Raw genomic sequence first — 1891 nt, forward strand, 5'->3', positions numbered from 1 at the left:
ATTGATATCTTCATGCTGTATAACTTACCATGAGATTAATTTTTCTCTTTTCCTTTATTCCTCTTCCTCTCCCTATAGTCTGTATTTAGATTATATGACAGAGACTCCTCAGGTTATATTAGCATTGATGAGTTCCAGTCCATTTCATCAAACTTTCCATTCATTGAGTCATTCTCAGTACTAGACAGAGACAAGTAAGTATTATACACTCTTGGTATTACTTAGATGAATATACATGTACATTGTACATCGTAACCATGCAACTAAAAGCTTAAACTGATGGAAATAGACACTATTGTCTCACTCTTTAAACTCTAGTACTAATACTTAGCCAATGTACATGTAATTATCTTAGCTTCTCTTGTGTCTGTGAGTACATATTACAGTCATACTGTTAATGATAAATGAATTAATTTATTTCTGTTTCTATTGTTAGAGATGGTGTTATCAGTAGAGATGAGATGATGGATTATTTTCTTAGTGCCAATACTTCACTGAGAGAGAGTTTCAAACACAATTTTGTAGAGCACACGTTCATTGGTACACAATACTGCCAGCACTGCAAAGGAGTGGTGAGTTGGTCTTTTGTCAAATTTAGAGCAACTTTAAAAAATCTTTAAAAACAGTTTTGATTAGAATCAGTTACGTGTAGGTAAAAAATGGCTTGTAGATTACTTTTTCGATGATCACATACATGTACACATGACATGTACATGTTCTTGAGAAGTTTTAAGTCATTTTTATCGAAATAATTTTAAATACTTTTACATGTTTGTAGAAGTTTACTGATATTGCCCTAATAATTTTAAATGATGAAGGATTCTTATTTTTGTGTGTCACTTTCTTTTTCCCCTCCTCTCTCTCTCTCTCTCTCCAGTTAAAAGGTATAGTCCGTCAAGGTGTTCGTTGTAAGGATTGTGGTATCAGTTGTCACAAACACTGTAAAGACTATGTTGTTGTTGATTGCAGCAAACACACCGAGAAGAAAAGTAAACCAATAATAATAATAATAATAATAATAATAATAATAATAATAACAATAATAATAATAATAATAATAATAATAATAATAATAATAACTTTATTGATTGTTATTTGTACTGATAGAGCGTGCAAGGCGTTATACTGCAGTAGCCTCAACCAGTAATGGTGAGTATGATGTGAATGATGAACTGTCACTGAAGGAAAGACTGAGGAGAGCTGAATCAGTAAGAACACACCACTAGACACTTATAACTACATATGTACATGTACCACTCACTGTACATATATTCATTATTGCACTGTTTGATTCTTTACTAGGCAAGAGATGCACTATCAGCAGAGAATTCTGAGCTCCTTGGTAAACTGGCAGAGGCTAATGCTAAGATACAGCAATTGAATGGATACATTGCCACTATACGTCAGCACACTATTGGATTCATATTGGAACAAATGAACACACTACAACCACAAATGGATACTCCTGTCTAACCTTCTGACTATTCACTATTAATTGTGTGTGTGTATTTTTAAAAGTTATCATTAATTTTTGTTGTTGTTTTGATCATGATTATTACTTTAATTTGTAAGCTTTTTACAACTTGTTCACACCTCTTGATGAGCAGATTATCACCTAATGAGCCACGCCCTTTGCGATGAGCCCCACCCTTGTTTTGCTGAAAGCTAAAAGTAGCCATGATTGATGTATCTCAATGCAGGGCCGCTATTGGCCACTGGAACTCCTCCAGACTTCGTTTATTGACTCCTGCAACTAATATTGATATTAAAAGTTTGACACATAAAACTTTTAACGCTGCTTCTACTATCAAATCTACTCGTATTCCTACTGTTCATATTAGTGCTATTTATTCTGGTCCTGATTCTATTTCTAATTGCACTGTTGAAGCCT

At 33.5% G+C, this 1891-nt stretch overlaps 1 protein-coding gene across 1 annotated transcript; it reads left to right on the forward strand.

Annotated features, from left to right (window-relative positions):
• Positions 1-78: 78 nt before the first annotated feature.
• LOC100639841 (ras guanyl-releasing protein 3-like) lies at positions 79-1564 on the forward strand (the record flags this gene model as incomplete). The annotated part of the gene is made up of 5 exons (XM_003391744.2): positions 79-194; positions 437-572; positions 878-989; positions 1108-1208; positions 1303-1564. Coding segments are annotated over 5 exons (636 nt in total), but the record flags the coding sequence as incomplete, so codon positions are not given.
• Between the last annotated feature and the right edge of the window lie 327 nt (positions 1565-1891).

Source organism: Amphimedon queenslandica, unplaced genomic scaffold, assembly GCF_000090795.2.
Source record: "Amphimedon queenslandica unplaced genomic scaffold, v1.1 AMPQUscaffold_6533_Cont21509, whole genome shotgun sequence".
NCBI classification, from domain to species: domain Eukaryota; kingdom Metazoa; phylum Porifera; class Demospongiae; order Haplosclerida; family Niphatidae; genus Amphimedon; species Amphimedon queenslandica.